The sequence below is a fragment of the Myotis lucifugus genome, unplaced genomic scaffold (genome assembly GCF_000147115.1).
Source record: "Myotis lucifugus unplaced genomic scaffold, Myoluc2.0 scaffold_60, whole genome shotgun sequence".
NCBI classification, from domain to species: domain Eukaryota; kingdom Metazoa; phylum Chordata; class Mammalia; order Chiroptera; family Vespertilionidae; genus Myotis; species Myotis lucifugus.
Window position 1 is genome coordinate 6,629,479 of NW_005871108.1, and position 24,194 is coordinate 6,653,672.

Consider the following 24,194-nt stretch of genomic DNA (forward strand, 5'->3'; position numbering starts at 1 on the left):
TGACCGGGAATTGAACCCGACACCTTTTGGTATATGGGGTGATGCTCCAAATGAAGCCTCCAGCTCTGTTTTAAAGTGGCTTCATGTTTTGTGTTTGTTTTTATTGTTTATAAAATCAAGCTCTGGTTTGTAGCATTTGCTGAATCTATGGTTGCGGCCAAAATCAAGCTACCAATGTGACTTTGGGAAGAAATGTGCAGTAGCACACACCATCATATTTCCACTATTCAGATACAATAGAAATAAGCAGCCACGAAAACATAGACAATGGGAAAATGTAGTGAAACACTTAGGAAGTGATGAGTTTGGTTTTCAATATACTTTATTTCATTATCAGTTTGTATAATTTAATTTTTCTTAGTTGTATTTAACAACTAATTTGCAAACTCCTGATAAATTCAACAATTGACTTTGCAAACCAGTACGAGATGGCTCCAGTATACTATTGGTTATTTTATTATTGAGTTGAAGGAGTTCTTTATATATTCTGGATCAGCACTGTCCAATAGTACTTTCTGTGATAGTGGAAATGTTCTATAATTCTGCCCTGTCCATATGATACCAACTAGCCACACGTGGCTACTGAGCACATGTGGCTAGTACAAACTAATTTTTACTTTTGGTTCATTTAAATTCAAATTTAAATACTTACATATAGCTAGTATCTACCACACTAAACAGCACAGCACCAGACATAGCAAGAACTGACTCTCACTGTTTGGGGTAATAATATCTGTGGCACTAATAATGATAAGAAGTTACCATATTGTGCCTTGGCCGGTGGTGCTCAGTGGTTATAGCATCAAAGGGTCTCTGGTTGGGTTCCTTGTCAAGGGCACACACCTGGGTTTCGGGTTCTCTCCCCATCCCTGCACGTGCAGGAGGCAACTAGTCCATGTCTCTCTCTCTCTCTCTCTCTCTCTCTCTCTGTCTGTCGCTCCCCCCTCCCTCCTTTTCATCCTCTCTGAAAAGCAATGGAAAAAATATCCTCTGGTGAGGATTAACAAAACAAAAAAGAGTTACTGTTATGCCCAGATTTCAAAATCCCCAAAGACAGACCACCAGGGAGCTGAGTCCGATGCAAAAGCAAAGAGTCATTTATTCAAACTAGCTAGTTTGGTCCCTCTGCCTCCCCCACTGACACAGTGGAGTGACAGGAAGCAAGAGAGCCCTAGTCTTGGAAGAAGAAAGAATTTATAGGGCTTGGGTAAGGGGGTGGGGGCTCACTCGGACCACTGATTTGGCTGATTCTGGTTGGCTGAGTGAGGGCCGGGGGGCTAATGACGCAAGGGCAGGGTGCAGCTAGGGTCTGGTTACACAAAGACAGGAGGTGGCTAGCATACTTTTGGCCTTGGGCTAGTTTCCTTGCGTTCCTATTGGCTGAGATAAGGGCCGGCTGAGCAACTGATATATTCTATGGCTTTTGCTTGAAGAGGAGTTAGGAACACGGTTATCAGCCCTGTTCTGTCCTTTCATTACCATTTTGTGCATACTTCGTATGTTCATAATAGTTAAAAAGCACAGATGACGGAGTCAAACTACCTGGGTTCAAATCTTTGTTTCCTTCTCTATCAAATAGAATAACTATACACCTCACAGAGTGGTGACAGGGAGTAAACGAAATGTTGTGTACGTAGAGACACTGTCGGTCTATCCTGTTAACTCTCAATAAGTGGAATTAGTTATTATTAATTCTTAGATCACTTCCATTTTTGAGCTTGTTACTTCGTAATCTTGGCTAATATGTTCCTCATAATAATGAGGAGTCACTGAATTATCGGGAGTCAAGACAAATGCTTTGCAAATCAGATGAAATGGCACTCATAGGTTAGTTACTAACAACCGAAACAATCTTTGGAGGAAATTGCCATAATTTACGAAAGGGCAATAAAAAAAACAAAAAAAACAAAAAACCCTCGAATACCGCCCTTCCCCACCTGACCCTTCCCATTTCTTTAAAATTGGCCGGGCTGCTGAGACGACTGAATGACAGGCGACCGACCAATCAGAGGTGGCCCCGTCTCGGGCCCGCCCTGAAGCCTTGCCCAATAGCATCGTGGTAGCGCCCGGAATAAGACCGTTGCAAGGTGGCCGGTACCAAGTGGACCTGGGCGCCGGGGGGAGCGGGCCTGTACGCGAAGACCGCGAGGTCCTTTGGGCGCGAGGACCAGAATTCCGGCTGTGGCTACAGGGAGCAGCCCGGCCCAGCAGGACGGCGGGGACTGACCTGTCCCTAGAGGCCATCTCAGCACGCGGAGCCTGCCGCGAGTTCCCGGCGTCCCCTCCGGCGCGCTCCGGGAGCCACTTTTCTGAGCGGAAGTCAGCTGGCGGTGCGGACCCTTCTTGGACCTGCTCGGAGGAATGGCGCCGCCGGGTGAGGTGCTGCGCATGGCTCGACGCCGGGGCCCCGCGGACGGCACGCCTCGGCGACTGGGCCAGCGCCCGCGGGAGGCTAGTGTTCGCCACTCGGGAGCCGGCCAGGCGGGGTCCCCTTCCTCGGCGGGACTGGGGCATGGGCTCCGCCTCTCTGGGGTCCAGAGTCTGAGGGAGGGCTGGCGAGCGGGTGGGATGCACGGGACCTGAGGAGGGGTTGGGGTGGGAGGGGAGTGCGGTGCCGAGCTACGGGTACCCCCGAGGACCAGCCGGGCACCGAGGGGCGTGATTAACCGCTGGTCGCGGCTTCGCTCATTCATTTGACTCGCGCGGGCTCCCGGGTCCGGCGGCCGCAGTGCTAGCCTTTGGCCAAATCATCCATTGGGCCCCAGTTTCCTTTTTTAGTGGAAGGGGCAAAGCAGATCACCTCTCTGGGAGTTGAGAGTTCTGAAGTCAGGTTCTCCGGGTGCAGACTTGCAGGCCGCCACGCATTTATTATGTGACCCCACCGCCATTTACTCAGCCCCCCTCTGCACCTCAGTTTCTCATCTGTAAAACAGATTACACATTGTCTGCCTCTTAAATTGCTGTATTAAATGAGATGGTCTCCGTGCATGGTTTAGAACAGTGTGTGTCACTAAGTAAGCACTCAGTGAAGTTACCTGCATTGCTAGTTAACGAGTGGTCACTGCAGGATAGACTCTCAGGTCCCACCGCAGCTTGGGAAATGTGTACTATTGTTATTTCCACGTGACAGGCGGGAGGGAAGAGAGAAGGCCAATGGCTTACTGCTCCATTATTTAAGAAGAAGGTAAAAGAGGTGTTAAAAACAAACTTGGGATTCAAACCGGTTGCCTGCCGTTTGATTCTCAGGTCGTTGTGTGTGGTAGGGCCGGTAATTACTATCCGAGTCTCAATTTCTTGGTTTTTAAAGGGCACTCACTTGGATGTTGAGGATTTAATGACTCAATGCATACAAAGTACCTAGCTTAGTATGGGCATACCCGACCCGTGCTAAGTGTGCAAATTTTAGCCAAGAAAGTTGTTGTTATCATTAATGGGAGGTGGGAAGATTAGGATTCTGTGACACGGATGCTGTGTTAGGGGAAATTACAGTCTAGCTGGGAAAATGCTGGATAGATCATAGCCATTTGCTAGATTTTAATATATTGAGGATATGCATGTACACAAGGCATTGGGGATTCATTCAGCATTAGTATCTTGACTCCTCATTCTCTCATATCTTTCTATCCATTAGCAATTCTGGCTTTAACTATGAATTTTAGCCAGGTCACTTCTCACCATCTCTACTGCTGTCACCCTGTTGGGTCACTCATCTTTTTACTTGGATTATGGCAATAGTCTCCTAACTGGTGTCCCTCTTTAGGTCCCTGAACCTGTATAGTCTCAATATAGTATTGTTTATGCTCAACACAGTTGTTCTGTTAAAATATAAGTCAAATCACTCCTTTCCTCAAAACTTTCCAGTGGCTCCCACCTTGCTCAGTAAAAGCCATAGTTCCTGCAGTGGCTGATGAGACCCTCTGGATTTGGCTTCTGCTGTCTGTCACCTTGTCCCTACTTATCATCCTTTGCTTACTCCTCTTTAGTCATACTGTTCTTCTTGCTAATGTAAAAAAACACCACATACACTCCTGATTCAGGGTCTTTGAACTTGCTTTTCTTCTTGGGCTTGTTTCCCGCCAAATACCTTTATGATTTGCTCCTTCTTCAAGTCTACTACATTTTTTTTATTTCTTACTTGGCCTATCATATTTAAAATTGAAGTTCTTCTCAGGTGTCCCTTCTGTGTTGTATTTTTCTCCATAGCACGTTTCACCTTTTTAAATGCTAAATAATGCATCTTAATTATTTAGTGAGATATTTTTCTTTTCCGGTTAGAATGTAAGCTCCATGACGTTGGAGGCTTTTGTTTGCTCTGTTTCCTGCTGTATCTTCAACACTAAAACAATGTTTGGTGCATAGTAGGCATTCAGTAAATATTTGATTAATGAGTACTCCACATTACAAATATCTCTAGTTTTTAAAATTTTTATTTAAAAAAATATATTTTTATTGATTTTAGGGAGTAAGGGAGAGGGAGAGAGGGAAACATTCATGATGAGAGAGAATCATTAATCGGCTACCTCCTGCATGCCCCATACTGGGGATTGAGCCTGAAACCCAGGCATGTGACCTGACCAGGAATTGAACAGTGACCTCCTGATTCATAGGTTGATGCTCAACCACTGAGCCACACCGGCTGGGCTCTAGTTTTTGTTGTTTTTTTTAAGAGTTTTTACACTCTAGATTACTTAATACACTCAAGGAATTAAGTAGAACTAACTAACCTTCATGCCCCAAGGTAAGCATCTCTTCTACAGCATTTTCCAAAACATAGTGCAGTATGGACACTACAGTTAGACTTGGGTTTGAGTCCAAGATTGACTATGTGTAAACTACTCTGGCCCTCAATTTTTTTATTTGTAAAATGGATATAATAATTGCTTTCTTAAAGGGTTCTAGTTCAAACTAAGTTTGACACTGTAGACAAAGAATTTAGGACCATTAATGCTACCCTTGTGATCACTGTTACTTGGATAGCAGACAGTTCATGACACAGACTATTCAAAAGTGTGTGTGTGTGTGTGTGTGTTAATGACAAGTAGATTGTACCACTCCTATGACTTCCTGTTTCCTGGGCATAATAGATGAGGATTAATTTTATTTCCATTTATTTAGCAAATGTTAATTCAATATTCCTTTGTCCAAGGGAGTGTGCAAGACTTGGAAATATTGAGATGAACAAGAGCGTCTGTCCTCATGGAGCTTACAGTTTAGCAGAGGCATCACATATTACACTGTTATAGTTGTGAAAAATATAGAAGTACAGGTTGCAATAAGTGGATATAGCAACAATAACAATTCAGCTAACATTTAGATAGTCCTTGTTAAATGTCAACCGCTATTCTAAGATCTTCGTATATTAAGTTATGTAAAGCTCTTAACATTGAGGAGTAGGTACTATTATTAATTCCTTTTTACAATGAGGCACAGGCTGGCCTTATTGTAATTGCCACAGTCACATTGCTAATAAATGGCAGAGTTAGGATTTAAACTTGGCTCCAAAGGCCATATTCTTCACTACTTCATAGTACTGACTTGGGACCTAATCCAAGGGAGACCTATTGGGAGGTTTCTTAAGGAAAAGATACTTGAACTGGAATCTAAACGTAAAAATTAAGCAAAGTATAAATAGGTTTGGAAAGCATGAAAAAATGCTGGGTGGGGAAAAACATGGCACCTTAGAGAAGCAGAGAGGAGACTAGAGAGTCATAGAAGGAAGTGAGGGAAGAGATCTGGTTGAGAGGTAGGCAAAGCCATGATGAAGATTCAGGATTGTGTCTGTCCTGAGAGGCGTAGGAGTTGCTAGTGTACTTGAAATGGGGATAGTGTGATGAGTCCTGTGCTTTAGCCACATGGAGGCTGCTGGGAGGACTGTCCAGATAGTTGAAGACAGTGCCTACCACTTCCCCAAGGCTTCTCTCCAGTTTAAACCTTCCAGTTCCCTCACCCTTCCTTACGTGATTTGGTTTTTAGACTTTGGTGGGCATCATCCTTGAAACTCTGTATAGACTTTGGAATAGTATGGAGTGTGGTTAATAGTCATTTTTTTCTCAAGGTTCAAGCACTGTCTTCCTGTTGGCCCTGACAATCATAGCCAATGCCCAGGCTCTGACGCCCACTCACTACCTCACCAAGCATGATGTGGAAAGACTGAAAGCTTCGCTGGACCACCCTTTCACAAGTTTAGAATCTGCTTTCTACTCCATCGTGGGACTCAGCAGCCTTGGTGCCCAGGTGCCAGATGTAAAGGTAAGGCTCCTTTTGCCTTGGTGGCCTCATCCTTTTACTATGTTCCTTTTGTATACTTCATAACCTTTTGCTCATTTGAGGATAACTGAAGTTAATACAATATAATAAATACTTATATCAGTCGGACGGGTTCTTTCTTTGAGTGCCTAATGTGTGTTTAGGATCTAGTCATATCTTTTAGCAGAATATAGGAAAGAGCAAGTCATAGATCCTTGAGAAACTTTTACTGCAGCTCTGAGTGGGCCTATGCAATACTACATATACTTATGAAGTGCCATATATGTGAGCCTAGTAAATAATAAAGGATCTCAAGATGGGAGGGCATTCAGATTTATTTAACAGTCACTGTCACTGCATCAGGGAATTTTGATGTAAACCTTTGATGATGAAAATGCATCATGATTAAAACCTCTCTTGCATTTAGGAATAATATTAAGTGAATTGACATTTTATTCACTATAGTAGCATGGATAGCTAGGGTACGAAATTAGGGCCAGGTTTCTCATATACTAGTATAAGCGTTATGTATTAATCTTCTATGACCGCAAAACAAATTACCATACATTTAGCAATGTAACACAATACTCACTTATGAGCTCATAGTTCTGTAGGTCAGAAGTCCAGGCAGGCTTGGCTGGGCTCTTATTTGGAGACTCTGGGGAACAATCTGCTTCAAGTTCCTTCAGGTTGTTGGCAGAATCCACTGCCTTGTGGTTTTAGGTCTGAGGTTCCCATTTTCTTGCTGGCTTTCAGCTAAGGACTGCTCTCTGCTTCTCACTGTCACCCACATTTCTTATGTGACCCATCCCTTTTTAATTCAGTGATGGCATGTTGAGTTCTTCTTATTCTTCAAATTTCTCTAATTCCTCTTCTGCCACCAGCCTGAGAAACTTTCTGCTGTTAAAGAGGGATTACCTGTTCGGGTCAGGACGGCCTGGATAGTCTCTGAATTTTAAGGTCAGCCAACTCGGGGTTTTAATTACATCTGCAAAATCTCTTCAGAGCAGTTCTTAGATTAGTATTTAAATGAATAATCAGTGGGTGGAAATGTAAACATGGCATCTTTTGAATTCTGCCTGTTCTTTCTTGTATTAGCATAGAAAGGACCCCAAATCTCAGTGTCTTATGGCAAAAGTTTATTTTTGCTTAGACTGTATGGCCCTCATGGGTCAGCTGGGGCTTTGCTCCATCTTTCTTATATATATATATATATATATATATATATAATTTATTTTTTTACAGAGAGGAAGGAAGAGGGATAGAGAGTTAGAAACATCGATGAGAGAGAAACATCGATCAGCTGCCGCCTGCACAACCCCTGCTGGGGATGTGCCCGCAATCAAGATATATGCCCTTCACCGGAATCGAACCTGGGACCCTTCAATCCGCAGGCCAACGCTCTATCCACTGAGCCAAACCAGTTAGAGCTGCTCCATCTTTCTTAAGTCCAGGATTTACTGGTAGCATGCTGGAGCAGTCTCTATCTGATTGTGCAGAGGGCAAATGAAAACATGACTCTTAAAACTTCTGCTCAGGTCCTGACCCGTTTGGCTCAGTGGATAGAGCATCAGCCTGTGGACTGAAAGGTCCCAGGTTTGATTCCAGTCAAGGGCACATGCCTGGGTTGTGGGCTTGATCCCCAGTAGGGGGCGTGCAGGAGGCAGCCAATCAATGATTCTCATCTGTTTCTATCTCTCTCCCTCTCCCTTCCTCTCTGAAATCAATAAAAATATTTTTAAAAAACAAAAAAACAAAACAAAAAAAAACTTCTGCTCAGAAGAAATATGTGGAACTTCTTTTATCTTTCTAATTTTGTTACCTAAAGCAAGTCACATGGCCATACCTAAGTTGACAGGGAAGTATAATACTTCTTCAGAGAAGGAATACATTTTATTTTATTTTATTAATTTATTTTGGAATATTTGTTATGGTTCTGTGAAATATGCTGTTTTTGTCTTGCTAGGAATTTTGTTGAATCTTTAGATTGCTTTGGGTGGTATGGACATTTTAAAAATGCTAATTTTTCCTATCCATGAGTATGTTATATGTTTCCACTTAACTTGTGTCTTCTTCAGTTTCTTTCCTTAGTATCTTAAAGTTTTCTGAGTGTAGGTCTTTTACAACCTTGTTTAAGTATATTCCTAGGAATTTTATTCTTTTTGAAGCAATTGTGAATGAGAGTGTTTTATCAGTTTCCCTTTTTGATAGTTCATTATTGGTGTATACAAATGCAACTGATTTCTGGATATTTATTTTGTATCCTGCTACTTTACTGAATTCATTTATCAGTTCTAATATTTTTTGTGTGGAATCTTTATGGTTCTTTATATACAGTATCATGTCATCTATCTATATAAAAGGCTAATATGCTAAGTGTCCAACTGTCTGGGTAATGACGTCAAGTAGCAACACCTGGCTTTCTCTCCGTAGCGACAACTAGCCTTAGGTGGAAACACTTTACACTGTAACCAAATGTCTGTGAAGCGTTTTCTGGTGCCTCATCTCATTTGATCCTCTCAGAAGTCCTGGAGTAGATAGATAGGAAACTTGGTGGAATCCTATTTTCTTTTCATTAGCCAGAAAATGGAGAATTAGAAAGCTTAGCAACTTGACCCAACTGAAAAGAAGTAAGAAACGGTGGACCTTGAAAATGACTTCAGGTTTTCTCACTGTGCAGAATATAGTCAAAAACTGCTGCAGTTAAATATTTTACCTTTTGTTCTCCTTGTGTGATTTATAATAATAATAATAATAATAATAATAATAATAATAATAATCTGCTTCGTGTTGATATTTACTGCTGTGTTGCTGACAATTAATTACCTGAAAGAGAAGTTGGGGTACTTCACTGGGCTGGAAAAAGTTTAGCTACATCAGAAAGCAGGTCTAATTAAGCAAGTTTGTTCTATATCTATAAACTAAGTTGACTTGCGCATGCGCTATACATATAAAGCTCTCGGTGGTGCCAATCGCATGCATGTGTTTCGATCAGTCATTGTTGATTGTGAATTTTGTTGTTTTTGTTGACATTCTGAAGCTGAAAGAAAGCGGTGGCATTGCACGGAAGGAACAATGGCAATTAAATATGATCATAACAGTGATCTGGGTAGATAAAATTATCCCCATGTAACCGAAGTTGCCGTCATATTCAGAAATGAAGATGGAGGACCTCCTTTTGAAAGGGACTTGCTCATTCATTGTAAACCAGATCTCAATAATCCAAATGCCACTAAAATGAAACAAATCAGTATCCTGTTTCCTACATTAGATGCAATGACGTATCCTGTTCGTTTCCCACATGGTGAAAAAGGCTGGGGAACGGATATTGCATTAAGACTCATAGACAACAATGTAATGGACAATAATACTAGATTCAATGGATGATGCTGAAAAGGAAAATTTTCCCATCCAATTTCTTAAAAGTATTACTCCTTTGGAAGTACGTGTCAAAATTAGAATTGAAAATAGGTGCAATCAGGTCATAAAGGCAACATGGTCACAGGTTTTCAAGATTAATATGCAGGGGAGAAACCAAGATGGCGGCATAGGTAAACACCTGAAATTGCTGCCTCACACAACCACTTCAAAAATACAACTAAAGACAAAACGGACATCATCCAGAACCACAGGAAGGCTGGCTGAGTGGAAATTCTACAACTAGAAGGAAAGAGAAAAGCACACTGAAACTCAGAGGAGGTGCGGAAGTAAAGTGCAGAGGTGTGGAGGTGCATGAGGAAAGGGCCGGCAACTGAGGACCTGGTAGTCTTTTTCAATTGGGAGGGAGACGTAAGCTCCCGACTGCTCTGAACTCCAGTTCCGGGCGAGTCTCTGGGGATTCAGACTCATATGGGGAGAAACTGGACTGTCTGGCATCTGTCAGAACTCGAAGGCGGCTTTCTCTCAGGTGCTTGCAGCCATTACCGCGGGACACTGAGATCCGGGGCCTCTTAGGGCAGGACTGAGGATCAGCCATAGCTGTTTGCTCTGCCCTGTTGATTCCCTGAGACCCCGCCCCACCCAAGCTGTGTGCAGAGGCTTTTGCATATGAACGACCTGTCCCTTTGCAATCTAAAATTACCTAACAAACTGCAGCTGGGTCAGAGAGACCCAGAACATCCAAAAGAAGGCCCAAGGTCCCACAGCAGCTTGCATTGCTTCACAGCTGGGCCTCATCTGGGCACCTCCAAATCCCAAACAAAGAAGAGGAATCTGCAGATCTCTCTGTAGTTCCTGCTGGTAGCCTCAGGCAGAGGCTAAATTAGCACCTCCTTAGAGATCCAAGAGCCTGTGTACCCAGTGGTTAGAGTGGGACCATCCAGATTACAACTCCTCAGATCCATAAGGGACACACTCAGGTGGCAGACTCAGTGAGCACCAAAGCCCCACTGAAGCAAGTGTTGCCCCAAAAGGGTGTCTCCAGCACAGAAGTTCTCCCACCATAGACACAGCTGATTCTCACAGCCAATTGGCCTGGAGGTCAATTCCTCCCAGTGATACCTACAACAATCAAGGCTTAACTACAGCAAGACTGTGCACAAAGCCCACAAAGGGGTGCACCAAGAGTGTCCACCTCAGGTAACTGGGGAGGCTGAGCCACTGGGCCCTATAGGACACCTAGCACAGAAAGCCACTCTATCAACACAGGGAAGCATAAAAAATGCGGAGACAAAGAAACAGGTCACAAATGACAGAAATGGAGGAAAGCAAACTACTGGATATATAGTTCAAAACCACACTTATAAGGTTTTTCAAGAATTTTCTAGAAACCGCCGATAAATTTAGTGAGACCCTCAAGAAATCTAGTGAGACTCTCGAGGATATGAAAAAGGACCAACTAGAAATTAAGCATACACTGACTGAAATAAAGAATAATATACAGAGATCCAACAGCAGACTAGAGGATCCCAAGAATCAAGTCAAAGATTTGAAGTACGAAGAAGTAAAAAACACCCAACCGGAAAAGCAAAAAGCAAAAAGAATAAAAGAATATGAAGATAGTGTAAGGAGCCTCTGGGACAACTTCAAGCGAACCAACATCTGAATTATAGGGGTGCCAGAAGAAGAGAGAGAGCAAGATATTGAAAACCTATTTGAAGAAATAATGACAGAAAACTTCCCCTACCTGGTGAAAGAAATAGACTTCCAAGTTCAGGAAGCGCAGAGAACCCCAAACAAAAGGAATCCAAAGAGGACCACACCAAGACACATCATAATTAAAATGCCAAGAGCAAAAGACAAAGAGAGAATCTTAAAAGCAGCAAGAGAAAAACAGTCAGTTACCTACAAGGGAGTACCCATAAGATGGTCAGCTGATTTCTCAACAGAAACTTGGCAAGCCAGAAAGGAGTGGCAAGAAATATTCAGCCCTAACTGGTTTGGCTCAATGGATAGAGTGTCGGCCTGCGGACTCAAGGGTCCCAGGTTCAATTCCGGTCAGGGACATGTACCTTGGTTGCGGGCACATACCCAGTAAGGTGTGTGCAGGAGGCAGCTGATCAATGTTTCTAACTCTCTATCCCTCTCCCTTCTCTCTGTAAAAAAAAACCAACAATATATATATATTTAAAAAAAAAAGAAATATTCAAAGTGATGAATAGAAAGAACCTACAACCAAGATTACCTAGCAAAGCTATCATTCAGAATTGAAGGTCACATAAAGAACTTCACAGATAAGGAAAAGCTAAAGGAGTTCATCACCACCAAACCAGTATTATATGAAATGCTGAAGGGTATTCTTTAAGAAGAGGAAGTAGAAGGAAAAGGTAAAGATAAAAATTATGAACAACAAATGCATATCTACAACAAGTGAATCTAAAAATCAAGTGAATAAAAAAATCTGATGAACAGAATAAACTGGTGAATAAAATAGAATCGGGCATAGAAAGGGAGTGGACTGACAATTCTCGGAAGGAAAGGGGTGTGGTGGTGCGGGAAGAGACTGGACAAAAATTGTACACCTATGGATGAGGACAGTGCAGGGTGTAAGGGCAGAGGGTGGGGTGGGAACTGGGTGGAGGGGAGCTATGGGGGAAAAAAAGAGGAACAACTGTAATAATCTGAACAATAAAGATTTAATTAAAAAAATAAAAAGAAAGTAGGTGCAATCATCATGCTACTGAGAAATCTTAATAGTAAATGGGGTCTTTGTAATGGTACTAGATTTATTATCAAAAGATTGTGACCTAACATAATCGAAGCTGAAGTATTAACAGGATCTGTGGAGGAGAGGTTGTTCTGATTCTAAGAATTGATTCGTCTCCGTCTGACACTGGCCTCAGTGTTAGAATAAGTTTAATCAATTTATCAGTCATTGTTTTTATCAGTGTTGTTTTTATATCATGTTTTCTTTTTATATCATGTCTTTGTTGTTATATCATGTTTATTAATCAATTTATATAATTTTCAGATACATTTTACTAATTTTCTTTCTGACACTTCTATTACAGAGAAAGTGTGAATAGCAATGTTAAAATATTTCTTTTAATTAATTTCCTGGTGGGGCACTAGTCTTCAAATAATGACAGTTTTACTTCTTCCTTTCCAATTTGGATGCCTTTTATTTCTTCTTCTTGTTTGATTACTGTGGCTAAGACTTCCAGTACTTTATTGAATAAGAGTGAAGAAAGCAGACATCCTGTCTTGTTCCCGATCTTAAGGGAAATGCTTGTAGTTTTGCCCACTGAGTATGATATTGGCTGTGGGTTTGTCATATATGGTCCTTATGTTGAGGTATGTTCATACCTTAACATAAGGAATGCATTGTAGTGAATGGTAACTCCTGAGCTTTGATACTGGTGGGTGCCTGGTGAAGGGGATCAATGAGGGGGAAAAGAAGGACATCAATAATATTTTCAACAATAATGATTAAAAAAAAAAGTAACGTTTTTTTTCTGAGGAGAGTGGTGAGCACGCTGATCCACTCGATTGACAAGTTAGCCCACTTTAGTATGAACTCCTTATTTATGGAGCAGTTTACTGAACGCCTGTGCTAGGCCCTTGGCACATAGTCACTGCCTTCAGAGAGCTTACAGTCTAGTGGAAATTAAAAGAACAGCAACTCTTGTATATTTTTTCTGTTGATGTCTTTCAGCCATTGAAGTTGTTAATTCTTTTTGATGCTCAAAATATCCCATTTTTGCTAGTGGGCCAAAATGTCTGGTTGTGCATGTGTTTAGTTTTATTTTTGTTTTTAAATATATTTTTATTGATTTAAGAGAGGAAGGGAAAAGGAGAGAGAGAATCATCAATGAAGAGAGAGTATCATTGATCGGCCGCCTCCTGCATGCCCCACACTGGGGACCGAGCCTTTATCTTGGGCATGTGCCCTGACCGGGAATCGAACCGTGACCTCCTGGTTCATAGGTCGATGCTCAACCACTGAGCCACGCCGGCTGGGCTTTTTTTTTTTAAATTTGATCCAGTAGTCTTTGAGAGTTTCTAATGTCCTGGGCTTTTATATTTCCTGCCCAGACTAGAATAAGTCATTGCTATTATTTATTAAATTTTTTGTTATATGCCAGGTACACTGGATGTTATCTTGAATTAATTGTCTTAATTCTGTATAGTTAGAAATATCCTGTAATAGAGGAGGAAATAGAAGCTCAGAGAGGTTAAGGAAATTAATTGTCCAATGTCTGCCAGCCATCCTCTGAATACCATATGGCAAAGGGGTTGACAAATTGTGGCCTCCAAGATCAAGTCCAACTTGGAGCATTTTTTTGTTTTGTTTTATTTTTTTAATGTTTAGCCCTCCTTCCCTTGAGTATTTGCTTCTCCTTCTCTCTCTTTTATTTTTTTATTTTTATTTTTTAAAAATATATTTTATTGATTTTTTTACAGAGAGGAAGGGAGAGGGATAGAGAGTTAGAAATATCGATGGGAGAGAAACATCGATCAGCAGCCTCCTGCACACCTCCTACTGGGGATGTGCCCGCAACCAAGGTACATGCCCTTTGACTGGAATCGAACCTGGGACCTTTCAGTCTGCAGTCTGACCCTCTATCCACTGAGCCAAACTGGTTAGGGCCTTCTCTCTCTTTTAAAAAAAAAATGTTTTTATTGATTTTAGAGAGAGAGGGAGATAGAAACATCTATGAGAGAGAAACATCCATCGTCTGCCTCCTGCGTGCCCCCTGCCAGGGGTCAAGCCTGTAACCCAGACACATGCCCTGACCAGGAATCAAACCGTGACCTGGTTCATAGGTCAAAGCTCAGCCACTGAGCCAGCTGGCCTCTACATGTGTGAAAGACAAAGAATGTCCAGGTCAACTGAAAAAGTTTGAAGACCAACAATTACAAGCATTATTGGATGAAGATGCGTGTCAAACTCAGAAACAATTTGTAGAAAGAGTAAAAGTTGCTCAGCAAACAATTTCCAATCATTTAAAAGCAATGGAAAAGATTTTAAAGGAAGGAAAATGGGTGCTACATCAACTGAACGAAAGACAAATGGAAAACCAAAAAGTCATCAGTAAATTGTTGCTTCAGTGGCGCGAAAGAAAGTCTTTTTTGCATCGAATTGTGATTGGCGATGAAAAGTGGATTTATTTTGAGAATCCCAAATGCACAAAATCATGGGTTGATCCAGGTCAACCATCCACATCGACTGCAAGGCCAAATCGCTTCAGAAAGAAGACAATGCTCTGCGTTTGGTGGGATCAGGAAGGTGTGGTGTATTATGAGCTTCTAAAACCAGGTGAAACCATTAATGCTGATCCCTACCGACAACAAATAATCAATTTGAACCGAGCTTTGATCATAAAACAACCAGAATGGGCCAGAAGACAGGGCAAAGTAATTTTGCTTCATGATAATGCACCATCACACACTTCAAAGCACATTAAAAACACATTAAAAGATCTTGCCTGAGAAGTATAAACCCATCTGCTGTATTCACCAGACCTTGCTCCTTCAGATTACCACTTGTTCCCATCGATGGCACATGCACTTTCTGAGCAGCACTTCAAAATGTACAAAGAAATGGAAAATTGGGTCTCTGAATGGTTTGCCTCAAAACAAGAAAAGTTTTATTGGGATGGTATCCACAAATTACCTGAAAGATGGGTGAAATGTGTAGCTAGCGATGGACATTACTTTGAATAAAGCACTTTTGATGTTTCTCTTGAAATTACCATGTTTTCTTTGATTCCAAAATCCGCATTATTAACCGGTACACCTCGTACACATGGGAAAAATGAGTCTGATACAAAGGACTTGGTGGGGTGAGACTCCCACCAGGGTATGCCTCAATAGCACGACACAATTAACAAAGTCTGGTGAGATTACAAAGCATAGTCTGAGAGGAGATGAGTAGTTGGGAGCTTTTGGTGGGGGAAACAAGGTAGACGAAAGGGCAGATGAGACAGGTTACTGCCTTTTTTATTTGATGTTTGTTGGTTCCTGACTGGTTTAGGGAGTTACAGTATAGGGAAGAGTAGGTAGAGGAAAGCACTGATCAGTTCTTTACTCAGGAGGATGTTTAGATAATTGGAGTTTTAGTATGGGGCACAGAAAGCTGAGGGGAACAGATGGGAAAATGGGCATTTAGGGATGATTTTCAGCCTTCACTTGGGAAGATGAGTCTGGTACATGGGAGGCCAGCTGGAGTCAGAGTTACATATTCACAGATGTAGCGTGAAATGACCTTATGACTGATATTCTCTCTGTCAGCTGCATTACCACACCCCAGCACAGGTTGGGCTTATTGAGTTCAGAGTGGGTTTTGTGAGGTCTTCTCCACTTCTGCTACAGTTGAAACAACCATGCTGTCAACATCGTGGGTTTTGAAGCCACTGACTGCTGGAACTGTTTACCTTGAGTTGTCTGTGCAATGAATTAGAGTAGGCATGATGTTGGTTTTACTTCAGAACAGAACATTTTTAGTGGTCCCTTGAGAGGTAGAAATTGTATAGTTCAAACTCTGGAGCCAGGCTGCCTGGGTTAGTTAGAATTCTACCTCCTCCATTAAGAACTCAGTTTTCTTTTTCTAAACTTAAGATAATAAGAGGACCTATACATTAGATACGCACATAAAGCACTTAGAACAGTGCTTGACACATTTTAGGTGCTTGAAAAGTGGTAGCAGTGACCCTAATCATTTTTTGGAGCTCCAGTGCTGTCATTCCACTGTTAAACACCAGATGGCAGCAAAGCACAGGTCTTAAGCTTACTCAACAATTCTACCAAAAGGTCTCTAATAGGTTTTCTCTTTCAGATCCCTGATTTGTGTAGTGTGAATATTTTCTTTCTTTCTCTCTTTGGTTTCTTTCAAACTTCTGGTTGAAACTCATTTGTTTTGAGACTCTTATTTAAAGCTTATTCATAAAAAAATTTTAAAAAGCTTTTTGGTTGAAGTAACATATGCACACAGTAAAATATCAGATAATGCAGAACAGCTATTAATGAAAAGCAATAATCCATTGCATGCCTCACCTTGTCTTACTCCCTGTCCTGTTTCCCAGTGCACCCACTTTTAACTTTTTATTACCATTTAATTTTGAATAGCTGAATTTTGTTACCTCAACCAAAATATTTAGCAATATAACTAGTAAATAACATTTTTCAGAGTTTGCTATGTAGAAATAGCATGGGCTTTAGTATGTGCCTACTCTGTGCCCGGCGCTGTGATGGGGGTTCATCAAGTTTCTGATCTCAGGTAACCAGTCACTGGGGAAGGATGTTGGTACAGTATGGTAAGTGCTTTGAGGAGCACTTAGGGAGGAGGGCAACTGGCCTGTTCTGGGATGAATGTCAGTGAAGGCTTTCTGGAATCACTGGAAGAGGTGACATCTGAGCAGAGATGAAGATAAGACCAGATTTGGCAGACAAGAAGGACAAGAGATAGGTCTCCTGGCAGGGGAACTGGCAGGGTCAAAAACATAAATGGCGAGAGCATAGTATATCTGGGGAGCTGCAGTAGTCTGGCGGTAAGATTTTGAAGTTGGAGGTGGGGATGTGATAAAGCTGGCACAGAGAAAGGGTCACTCATGAGCACATTTTATGCTGTATCAGAAACTTTCTCTCTTGTTCTGAGGGTAATCATAAGGAACCACATAAGGGTTTTAATAGCAAAGTAAGATGGTAACATTTGTATTTTGTAAAGATCACATAGAACAGTGGTTCTCAACCTTCTGGCCCTTTAAATATAGTTTCTCATGTTGTGACCCAACCATAAAATTATTTTCGTTGCTACTTCATAACTGTAATGTTGCTACTGTTAGGAATCATAATGTAAATATCTGATATGCAGGATGATCTTAGGTGACCCCTGTGAAAGGGTCGTTCAACTGCCAAAGGGGCCGCGACCCACAGGTTGAGAACCGCTGACATAGAAGCAGCTTACAGGGTAGATTGCATGGCTTGAGACCAGTTAGGAGATGATTGTAACAATCTAGGTGAGAAATGGCAAGAGCCTGGAATAAGGCAATGATAGAACCAGAGGGTGGGGATTAGGTTTGAGAAACAAAGAGGAAATAGACTCGATAGACTGTGAGTTAAGGGTAAAGTCCAAGACTGAGTCTCAGGTTTCTGCTTTAGGTAATTGGGTGCATAGTGATGCCCATACATGAGCTGGAAAGTCCAGGTGAAGAAATAGAAGGTTTCAAGCTCATTTTAGGTATGTTCAACTTGACTTAGCTTTGTACATCTAAGTAGAGACCCCAGTACAGTTGGAATCAAAGGATCCACTCTGCCACTTATTAGATCTGTTGCCTTCATCAGATTACTTACCAATTCCAGGCCTCAGTTTCCTTTTCTGTTAAAGGGGATGATACTACCTACCGCAGGGTCCTTATGTTTATTTAAAAGAAGAGCATCATAAACACCCAGCATGGGTCATAACCAGAGCAGGTGTTCGATGGAAGTGGTTTCTTTCCTTCCTTTCTAGGATTCACAAGGAGTAGAGTTCCTTCAGGTTTGTCACTCCTTTTTTGAAGTCAGCAATTTGGGATAATACAGTGTTCTATGGAAAGTAAGAACTTAAAAAATGAAATCTTATGTAACTCATACTTTAAGCCATCATAGATTGCTTAGAATTTTGTCATCCAAAAAACATGGATGCCTTTCCCACTCACTTGTATATCACCGCTTACTGACTTTTCCCCTTTTTTAGAAAGCATGCGCCTTCATTAAATCAAACCTTGATCCCAGCAATGTGGATTCCCTGTTCTACGCTGCCCAGGCCAGCCAGGTCCTCTCAGGTTGTGAGGTGAGTCCAGCTTCCTACATTTTTATATACCTTAAATCGTAAAGTTTATTTTTAAAGAAGGAGGGTCATGTCAGATATATATGTATGTATGTATATATACACACACATATATATATATGTATGTATCTTCTATAACAATAAAAGGGTAATATGCTAATTAGACCAGACATCATTCTGGATGTCATTCCGGATGTTCTTCCAGACAAAGCTGGAACCAGAGGGTGGGGATTAGGTTTGAGAAACAAAGAGGAGATAGACTCTTTGAGGAGGGAAGCCCAGATCCCGGGTGCCTCCCGGCAGCCAGAGGGAAGCCAGTCCTGGCAGGTGGGATCAAAGGATCAAAGGAAGGCCTACTCTTGCATGAATTTTGTGCATTGGGTCTCTAGTCTATATATATAAAAGCCTAAGTGACTGAATGACCAGTTGCTATGATGTGCACTGACCACCAGGGGACAGATGCTCAATGTACAGGATCAGGCTCCCTCCTGTCTGGATCAGACCTGTGGGGATCAGGCCAAAACTGGCTATCTAACATCCCCCGAGGGGTCCCGGATTGCCGGATTGTGAGAGGGGCAGGCCAGGCTGAGGGACCCCGTGCACCAGGCCTCTAGTTTAAACAATAAAAATCCATTAGTGAGGATTGGAATTCCATTTTTGTGATTTTTATCTATATATTTTGTTGATTTAAGAGAGGAAGGGAAATGGTGAGAGATGGAAACATCAGTGATAAGAGAGAATCATTGGTGGGCTGCCTCCCGCATGCCCACACCCGACACTGAGGATCGAGACCGCCACCCAGGCATGAGCCTTGACTGGAATCGAACCATGACCTCCTGGTTCATAGATTGATGCTCAACCACTGAGCCACACCTGCTGGGCTCGTGATTTTTTTTTTTTAAAGGAAGTGTGGTTTATTTTTCCTGTGAGTTTTCACTTTTTGTTAATTTTAAAATAACTTTTTCCTATAGTTGCCTCTCTCTTGGGAAGCCTTGATTTTTCTTTCTGTCTCCCTTTAACATTTAAAAATGTTCAAAGTAAAGCAAGAATGCCCCAACACCAATCTGGAAATCCATGTTATTGAACATAGAAGAGCCATATAAGTAGACAAGTAATTTGCAGAATTTTTACAAGTGTTGTGTTAAGGTTTTAAAAACATTTAATTCTGCCATCTGAGTAGTCGAGGGGGAATGATCATGTGACAGGTGGGTGGTGTGACTTTGGCAGTTGCTCTGTGTGCCATCTTTGGCATATGTGCTACTAATTGTTAGCAACTGTTCTAAAACTCTGTGTCTGCCAATCCTTCCTTAGATCTCTATTTCAAATGAGACCAAAGATCTGCTTCTGGCAGCTGTGAGTGAAGACTCGTCTGTTACCCAGATCTACCATGCAGTTGCAGCCCTAAGCGGCTTTGGCCTTCCCTTGGCTTCCCAAGAAGCCCTCAGTGCCCTTACCACTCGCCTCAGCAAGGAAGAGACCGTGCTAGCGTGAGTCATCATCTCAAGTATTTCTCAGGCTTCATTTGTGTTGGATACTATCCTGAGAGGGTTCATCCACTGGTTCAGCCAATATTTTCTGGGCATCTACTATGTGTCAGGTGCTCTGCTAGGTGTACTACTACACTAAGACAGGTAAGGTTCCTGTCCTCATGCAGCTCACCTAGACACAGTCTTCTCCAAGCTGCTCAGGTTTTTCCATCAGTGCCTTCATCATGGTCATCTTAATGGAATTAGTTTTCCATGGAGGGAATCTTAATTGTGATCTTTATGAAAGCAGACAAATTCTCACTGTACATGCCCCAATACATTGACTTAATAAATGGTGCTTTTACACAAAGGCCCAATCCTCTCTTGGGAATTAGGAAGCTAGTCCCAGGTTGAGCAGCAGTTTGCTTAACCACCAAGGGTCCTCAGCATTTTTCTATTCAACTCAGAAAAGCACCATTTATATTTTCCAAGTTATCTGTAACAAGAGAAGAATCTAATAAAAAATCTGATGTGTACATACCTACCACATTCTACCTTAAAAAGATGATCTTTTTATTAACCAGTGTTACCCCAATAAATTTAATTTAAAAAGTTTATCTTACAGAAATATACTCGTAAGTATATAAAAATATATGAATTAGCCATTAAAAAAAAAAAGAATGAAATACTGACACATGCTACAACATGGATGAACCTTATGAAAGAAGCCAGACATGAAAGATCATATATTGTATGATCCACTTATATGAAATATCCAGAATAGGTAAATCTATAGAGACAGAATGCAGATTGGTGGTTGCAGGGGCTGGGGTGGGAGTGGAGTGTGTGTGTGTGTGTGTGTGTGTGTGTGTGTGTGTGAGAGAGAGAGAGAGAGAGAGAGAAAGAGAAAGAAAATGCTTAATAGGCACAAGGTTTTAATTGGGATTAATGGGAATATTTTGGAACTAGATAGAGGTGGTGATTGCGCAACATTGTGAAATACACCAAGTGCCACTGAATTGTTCACTTTCAAATGGCTATGTGAACTTCACTTCAATGATTTAAAAAAATATCTATCTATATGAGTAAGGGTTATCATTATAGCATTGTATGACCCAGTAAAACATTTAATATTTATCAATTGGACATTAAGTAATTGGACATTAAGTGTATTAATTGGACATAATTACAGTGCATCTAATACTATGTTATTGCTAATAAGAATGAGGTATATTTGCCCTGATTGTTGTAGCTCAGTTGGTTGGGGGTCATCCAGTGCACCAAAATGTAGCCAGTTCTATTCTAGTCAGGGCACACGCCCGAGTTGTAGGCTTGATCCTGATCCCCGGTAGGGGGTGTGCAAGGAGGAAGCTGATTGATATTTTGTTCTCGAATTGATGTTCTCTCTCTCTCTCTCTCTCTCTCTCTCTCTCAAATTCAGTAAAAAAATCTTATTTTTTAAAAAAAGAATGAAGTATATTGACCGTATATGTATTCATGGAAACATTTATATAATATGTTATTAAATTATTCAACACGTGTTTACTGTACACTTGTCTCATGTTGGTTTCAGAAAAGTTGTTCCAAATTCTACCCAGCAATCTACATGTGTAGATTTTACAATATTTCTTTGGTCTTGGAGTAAGAAAAGTAGAAAATTAACAGGCAGTCAACTTCTGCCAAATTGACCTTGGTCAAATTGAATTCTGTTCTCTCTAAGAGTCTATCTCTTTTAAACCTAATCTAGTCTCATTATTCTGTATGTGATGCCATTAGGAATGAAATAGATTTTCAGAGGGAGGTGAACCTATGCTCCCTCTCTTCTCTGTGCCCACAGTACTTCTTGTGGGTCCTATTGTACAGATGGTCTTCTTCTAGCTGTAATGATCTTTATAATGTACTGGTCTTTGTCACATCTTTCCCAACAAGATTGTAAATAAGCTCCTTAAAGGTTGAGACTGTCTTATCCTTCTGAAAAATAAGAGTAGGATATTCATGAAGGTGTCTCAATATAGGAAGGGCTGAGTAGTTGAAAGAAGACTTGCTGTTCATTAGGGTTCTACTTTTTACTTTCCAGAACAGTCCAGGCTCTCCAGACAGCATCTCACCTGTCCCAGCAGGCTGACCTGAGGAGCATCGTGGAGGAGATTGAGGTGTGAATTTATTTAAATAAAATAAAACTTTTTTAGAAGAGCTTGCAGATAGACATGCATGATTTAGTATAGCCATGTTCATATTCATGGCACACTTATGTTCTTTGTATCACAGCAATGTCCTAGGGCAGGGGTGGGCAACCTTTTTGTGAGTACGTGTCAAAACCAGCAAAATCTCTGACTCAAAATTCTTCTGCGTGCCAACCCGAATTTTTTGAGAACATGTCACACCTACTTGATATCTCTTAAGGTGTACGTATGTGAAGAACCTTGAAGAAATAATAAAATTTATTCGAGTGACAAAAACACAGCATGAAAAATACATTTATTTTTTAATGTATACATGTACACTGATAGTCCGACAAAAAACTTTATGACTCCGTTTGATATTATCAGTGGGACTTTTGCTGCTGCATCTCTGATGACAGAGATTTTACATCAGGTTTATATTTCGTGACCTTCAGAGATATGCATGAGCTACTACTTTCATCCGTCAGGCTACTCCTATTACGAGACTTAACAAAATTCATCACTGAGAACGAAGATTCACAAGCGTATGTGGATGAAAACATGGAGAGTAACGCTGTTGCAAAGTTTTTTAAACAGAAAAAATTTTCTGGAATGGCATTCCAAGTCCTCAATAGTTCGTTTTTGACACTTCTCTCTGGTACTCCTGTCTCTAATCGCTTTTTTTCAATGTTTTCCAAGTCAACTCTAAGGTCAATAAATTTCTGCTTCCAAATTGAGCTACTCTGAAATTCAGTCAACTGCATTTCAAAGTCAGCCATGTCTAGCCATGAAAACATTTGTAAGTTTAGTTCCTCCAGTTTCATGCTGTCTGGAAACCTCATGAATTTTGCTGTCTCTTCCAGTTCTCTGAATTTCGCAAATCTTGAGAAGAACTGCTCAATAGTTGACTCGATGATGTTTAAAAACAGCTTTTGAAGGCTTTGACAGTCTGTTTTGTCATCTTTTGGGAGGTCTTTTTTTAAAAATTTTATTTAATATATTTTATTGATTTTTTACAGAGAGGAAGGGAGAGAGATAGAGAGTTAGAAACATCGATCAGCTGCCTCCTGCACATCGCCTACTAGGGATGTGCCTGCAACCAAGGTACATGCCCTTGACCGGAATCGAACCTGGGACCTTTCAGTCCGCAGGCTGACGCTCTATCCACTGAGCCAAACTGGTTTCGGCATGTAATTTAACATTTAAGTCATTCAAATGTTCACAAAAATTGTAAATGGAAGATTATAAGAGAGGGTTTCGCGTGCCAGCAAAAGTTACTGGCGTGCCATGTTTGGCACGTGTGCCATGGGTTGCCCACCCCTGTCCTAGGGAGTATTTGTTAGGCCAGTATAGTTACCACATCAGTTAGGCAAAAAACTACTTTTTCAGTTTTTTGTAGGTATAGTTTCATAGTCCAAGTTTTTTTAGAGCCAAAAACCCTGAAATTAAAATTTTTTTTCTGCCACTTACTACTTTGTGGCAAATTATTTAATGTCTGAACCTCAGTTTCCTTTTCCTGTGGTTGTAGGAACAAGTGAGGTCCTAAAGTACCTCATACATAATAGGTGCTCAGCAAGTGGTCACTGTGGTTTTTATTATTACTCTATGCTTTCCAGTGCCCAGAACCTCCTGCTGCTCCTGGACTGCATAGTCAGTGATGACAGGCAGCCTGACAGTGTCATCACTGGATGCTCCAGAAGCACATTAGCTACCTCATCATGTGGCCCAGGAGAGCAGTATGTCTCTCTTCATCCTTAGAGCATTGACTGGGAAAGAGAAATGCTCAGCTCTGTAGGCTGTATCCAAATGAATGGTCATGGAAACTGTCTGTGTCACGATGCTTCCTGGGTGCACTGTAGCCTGACCCACTGGCCTTCTGCCCAGAGCAGGTGGTGCCTTCAGTATCATGACTCCTGGGTTTAGAATTGAGAACAAGGGGTCAGGGAAGGTATACTCATAGAGCTGCAGAAGACGATGTTCTCTTCAAATGCCTGTACAATATACTTTACTCTCTACCTACACCTTTTTTTGAGAAATACTAAGTTACTGAGATGGTCTCCAGATTTAGAGTGAGATTTCTCAAAACTGTTGCACTCTCATTTCTGTTCTCACGTG

At 41.3% G+C, this 24,194-nt stretch overlaps 2 protein-coding genes across 5 annotated transcripts in view; one reads left to right on the forward strand and one right to left on the reverse strand.

Moving 5' to 3' along the window:
- The window catches only part of MROH8 (maestro heat like repeat family member 8), a 55,271-nt gene extending 52,711 nt beyond the window's left edge, over window positions 1–2,560 (reverse strand). Inside the window, 1 exon segment of the mRNA XM_023754471.1 lies at window positions 2,228–2,560. Within this exon segment, the coding sequence (XP_023610239.1) occupies window positions 2,228–2,514 (287 nt within the window). The 5' untranslated portion in view covers window positions 2,515–2,560.
- RPN2 (ribophorin II) overlaps window positions 2,057–24,194 on the forward strand; it is a 57,893-nt gene continuing 35,755 nt past the window's right edge. For all 4 annotated transcript variants that reach the window (XM_006089524.3, XM_006089525.3, XM_014456537.2 and 1 more), the window contains exons 1-5: window positions 2,057–2,374; window positions 6,056–6,249; window positions 18,359–18,454; window positions 19,763–19,938; window positions 21,995–22,070. In XM_006089524.3, the coding sequence (XP_006089586.1) occupies window positions 2,362–2,374; window positions 6,056–6,249; window positions 18,359–18,454; window positions 19,763–19,938; window positions 21,995–22,070 (555 nt within the window). In that variant the 5' untranslated portion in view covers window positions 2,057–2,361. The remainder of the gene's footprint in view (window positions 2,375–6,055; window positions 6,250–18,358; window positions 18,455–19,762; window positions 19,939–21,994; window positions 22,071–24,194) is intronic.